At 34.4% G+C, this 5180-nt stretch overlaps 2 protein-coding genes across 2 annotated transcripts in view; both read right to left on the reverse strand.

Annotated features, from left to right (window-relative positions):
• On the reverse strand, positions 1198-3414 carry LOC107647913 (cytochrome P450 93A3-like). The gene is made up of 2 exons (XM_021103752.1): positions 2033-3414; positions 1198-1944 (listed from the first exon to the last, which is right to left on the reverse strand). The coding sequence occupies exons 1-2, from the start codon at positions 2996-2998 to the stop codon at positions 1306-1308; spliced, it is 1605 nt and encodes a 534-aa protein (XP_020959411.1). The 5' UTR covers positions 2999-3414; the 3' UTR covers positions 1198-1305.
• The window catches only part of LOC107645439 (3,9-dihydroxypterocarpan 6A-monooxygenase), a 3508-nt gene continuing 1863 nt past the window's right edge, over positions 3536-5180 (reverse strand). The window contains exon 2 of the mRNA XM_016349462.2: positions 3536-4353. Coding sequence (XP_016204948.1) covers positions 3700-4353 — 654 coding nt within the window. The 3' untranslated portion in view covers positions 3536-3699. The remainder of the gene's footprint in view (positions 4354-5180) is intronic.

Genomic DNA, 5180 nt, shown 5'->3' on the forward strand with positions numbered 1-5180 from the left:
ACTTGAACGACAACTTTTTTAGATAAATATAAAAAAATTATATCATTTGGGATAGGGGTGCACAGATCCGGCCCGGTCCGAAGGCCCGACTCGGTTCCGAACACTTTAGGGGTTGATTTGGTGTGATTTCATCGGGGGTTTAGGGTCGGATAAGGGTCTCAAAAATAGACCCGGTCATTATTTTGGGTCGGGTCCGGGCCATGGCTCGGGTCACCCGAAGTCAGCCTGGTGGCCCGGTCATCATACACAATTAATATTTTGTGTTATTAGTGATGGATCATGACTATTCTTATGTGGAATTTAAGTATTGTAAACCTTAATATTTTGTGTTATTAGTCATTATAAGACTATAAGTTAATGTTTTATGTTTAGAATGCATAAGACTTTAGACTAATGCATAATATTGTGTTATTTGTATTGATTTAAATATTTGGTATTATTAGACAATATTAGTATTGATTGTGGTTTTGCTTTAGTATTGATTGTGGTTATACTTTAATTTTAAAGAAGGGTTGGTTCTTGTTATATTTTTTTAAGTGAATTTTATCATGTTAAATAATGGTTGAAGTCTTGGAAATTTGGATATTTTTACATGCTAGCTTACAAGAAGATATCAACGTAATGTAATGTTAACGGTCCGGTTTTCACCCGGTTTTTATCCGATATAATTGTGACCCGAAAGTGTATTGGTTTTATCGGATTTAGGGTCAGGTTCGAATCTAATAAATAGACTCGGTGTATATTTCGAATTGGATCTGAATCACATCAAACCTGGCTTCATCGAGCCCATGTGCACTTCTAATTTGAGATATAATTCATTGACATATATTTTTATTTATTTATTTATTATCAAACCTACCAGATTAAATCTACGGGTATAATAAAATATATTTGCGGATCAAAACGAATATTTAATATATTTTTATTTATTTATTTATTTATTATCCGTGAATTTCGGATCCAATCCCTCTGTATGTAACAAATCTCTCAAATTCAAACCATTCATTTATTGACTTTGGATCCAACCTCCCCCAGCTAATGCCACATCACATTCATAAAAGAGAAGTACTAGGAGTTAGTAATTTTTGTATTTTGTAACCATCAATTAATTATTAATAATATTTTTAATGATGTGAAATTATATTTAATAATAAAAAATTATTTACTTTTTTTTATAATTAAATATTAACCACAAAATACAAAAAAAATTGCTAGTTCCTAAACTTTCTCTTCTAAAAAAAAGGCGTATTTATGGATAAGCGGCCACTGACATGGAAATTCAAGATTTGTAGCCGCCATATTATTTCACATGGATGGAAAGGGACTAAGCCTAGGCAGAGGGACACAAATCAAGGGACAAGCCCTGGAAAGAGTCAACCCTGGTTTCTCTTCCATATCAACAATCTCACTGCCACCGCCGCTAACCTTCCATTCAAAGCACTGCACCATTGCACCAAGGTTGGCCTGCACTACTTGTAAGGCTAGTGAGGTTCCAGGGCATCCTCTTCTACCACTCCCAAATGGAATCATATGCAAGTGTTGCCCCCTAACATCTAACTGCCTCTTCCCACTTTCTTCTTCAACAAGAAACCTCTCTGGCTTGAACTCCAGTGGGTTTTCCCAGTAATTTGGGTCCCTTCCAATAGCCCAAATATTAACAAACAATTGTGTCTTTGCCGGAATCTCGTAGCCCCATATGGTGCAATCCTCAGATGATTCTCTAACTGTCATTGGACCTGTTGGGTGAATTCTCAGTGTTTCTTTGACTATAGCTTGAAGATAAGGAAGGTTGACAATGTCTGATTCTTCTACTATCCTATTATTTCCAACCACGGTTTTGATCTCTTGCCTTGCCCTCTCCATCACTTGAGGGTGATTTATCAACTCAGCTAGACCCCATTCTATAGTTAATGCTGAAGTGTCTGTTCCTGCTATAAATATGTCCTGCAATATTGATGAAAATGAAATTGGTAAGTTCAAAAATTAATGCTTCTAGATATAATTTTTATATATACGAGAATCTGAAACTTACCAAGATGAAGGCCTTGATGTTCTCTTTAGTCAAACGTATCTCAGAGTTATCATCTTCATGTATGTCCAATAATATATCAAGTAGGTCTTTGATTTCACCATCTTCTCCTTCCTTCTTCCTCTTCATCCTTTCCCCTTGATGTTCCTTGATCACTCTCTCCATCATGGAATCAAACCTGTTCCGAATCTCCTCAACCCTTTTTCTAAAACCCTGCAAGTCCCAGTTCTTGAGGAACCAAATGAAATCCGAAGCATTAAACTTCCCGGTAAGTTCTGCTGTGTCCTGCACCAGCTTCCGCACCTCCTCAGCCTCACCATCATCTTCCATATGGGTCTTGCTCATGATCATCCTCGAGATAACGTTATTCGAAAGCTTCAAGAGTTCTCCTCCAACATCAACAGCTTCACCAGCCATCCCTCTCTTAAGCAATAACCCCAAGAATCTCTCTGTCTCTTGCCTCCTCAATGGTAAAAGCTGGTTTAGCGTGTCGCCTCCGAGAAGTTCAGACATGCAAATCTTTTTCATGAACTTCCAGTAAGGTCCATATGGGGCAAAGGAGAAGTCTTGAGAACCATATGTAAGATAATCAACAGCGAGATTTCGAGGCCGGTTTGAGAAGGAAGATTCATGAGTCTTGAGGAATTCTTTTGCGGATTCTGGTGTGGAAGCTACTACACAAGGGACAGAACCAAGTTTAATGTGCATTATAGGTCCATAGCGGATTGAGAGTTTGTGAAGAGCTTGGTGAGGAATTGGAGCAAGAAGATGAAGGTGTCCAATTATGGGAAGGGACAGTGGACTTGGCGGTTTGTTATGAGACTTGTTCTTTTTTCTGTTGAATATGGCTCTAACTATGATTGTGGAAATTAACCATATCATGAAAAGTTGAATATAATCTTTGTAATCATAATCACCAGCCATTTTATGAAACTTCCTCTTCTTGAAGTTGTGTATATAGGTTATCATGTGGTTCTATCATATATAATTAGAAGGGTGATAGACTTGGTTAATTTACTAGTATATATGTTATGTTTGATATGTTTTGTTTTGTGCTTTGGCAACAGGCATGTAAGTGTTTGCATTTTATTCAAACTTTTTTGTGAAGGCCGGCAATTATTGAGGTATCTTGTGACCAAATCCAAACTCAAATAGAATTTTGACATTCATCTGTTGTTGTCCTCATATGCAAAGAAAGCTCTGTTATTGTTATATATAGAAATGAGTTTGAAGTAGTTTATAATTAATCTATTCATGTGTTTTATTTTTTATTAATCTCCTTTACATGTTGTTAATTGTAAAATCACAAGTAATGGCCAAACTAGAACTATTGTTTTAAGTTTTAGTCCTTCTCCTTGGGAAAAGATCCATACATATTAATCTAAATAATTGCCGGATATGAGATTGTTTTATTGATTTCAATAGAAATAAGAGAAGAGAAAGGTAGACTGTATCACATAAATTGAAGTCATATATTGTAAGGGTCCCAAAATGAATCAATGAAAATAAGATACAAAATTCTTACAAGAATTTTATTTTCAACTTCATTGATAAAAACTTGGTAGTTGGTACAACAAATAAAGACACATTCTATTTACATACCTGTCACATAAAAATATTTTTATTATTTATTTTTACATAAAAATATTTTTATGTGTAATTTTAGACATTTAAGCCGACAGAGAAAAGGGATTAAAACATGTAACAGGGTAACAAACAAGTGGTTGTGCCAATGCCATAGAAAAAGAGGAGCCTTCTTCCATGTTAACCCTATCTCCACCTTTGATTCTCCAATCAAAGCATTGGATCAACGCAGCAACCGTCAGATTTATGACCGTCAAAGCAAGAGAAGCTCCAGGGCAACCCCTCTTACCAAACCCAAACGGAATATACCTGAAATCGTTAACACTCATTTTAATGAAACGTTCCTTTAAATAATAATGATCACCATAGACCCCATCATCGAAGAATCTCTCAGGGATAAAATCTTCCGGGTTGGGCCATGCTTCTGGGTCCCGCATAATGGCGTAGATATTGATAATTGTTCTTGTTTGGCTCTTCACAGTGTAGCCATTGATGCTGAAATCTTCTGCAGCCTCTCTCAAAGATAACGGTGCCGTTGGATGGAGCCTCATAGCTTCCTTTATAACAGCCTGGAGGTAAGGAAGATTTGGAACGTCGGATTCGTTGACCAGCCTGGTTGACCCCACCACTGCGTCAATCTCTGCCCTCAACCTCTTCAATACTGTTGGGTGGTTTAAGATCTCTGCCATGGTCCATTGCACTGACACTGAACTGGAGTCCGTTCCCGCAAGGAAAATATCCTTGCATTATTCCACGCACCACAAATAAATTTAGTGTGTATTTGAATTAAAATTTATAAATAAGAATTTGTATAAAATTAATTTTATAAAATTGATTTTGATTAAAAATAAATTGATATAAATATAATTTATGTTTGATATTAAAAATAAATTTATAATTCAAATTTGGTGAAGACTCTAGATAATTTATAATTTGATTAAATTATTATATAATAAATTTTAAATATTAATTTTAAATAAAAATAAAAATTACATTTTGCTAACACTAATAAAAAATATTTAACTTTTTTTTAAACCAAGGATGATTAAAAAAATTTCCAATGTAGGGTCGGCATAAATAATCTTCTCCACGTCAACGGCAAAGTATAAATTCATGAATAGATTAAAAATATTAAATCTTAATCTATAAGGTGCTTCAAGTTGTGAGTGCATTAGACTTCTTTATTGATTTGAGTAAACCACTAAAAATATTTCAAAAGATTTACTTGCTTACATGATAAACTCGTTTTTAAAATATAACCAAAAAATTTATTTTCTATAAATAACAAAATACTTTTATATTTGACAAGTAATTTTGTATTTGACAAAAGTAGAAAGTAAAGAAAAAAAATTCGATCCGTCCACCCCCACATATCTGATCTGTATTCGGTTTGAATTTGTTTGAAAATATATCTAATCTGTTGGTCTATTAGGTATTATCCGATCCGATTTATATACACATAAGATCACATATCGATATCGGATATTGGTATCACATCTGCGAATTCAATCTGATAGATGCGATCAAAAAATTAAAAAAAATAAAAAATATATGTTTGGTTATTTTA

This window comes from Arachis ipaensis, chromosome B06 (genome assembly GCF_000816755.2).
Source record: "Arachis ipaensis cultivar K30076 chromosome B06, Araip1.1, whole genome shotgun sequence".
NCBI lineage: Eukaryota > Viridiplantae > Streptophyta > Magnoliopsida > Fabales > Fabaceae > Arachis > Arachis ipaensis.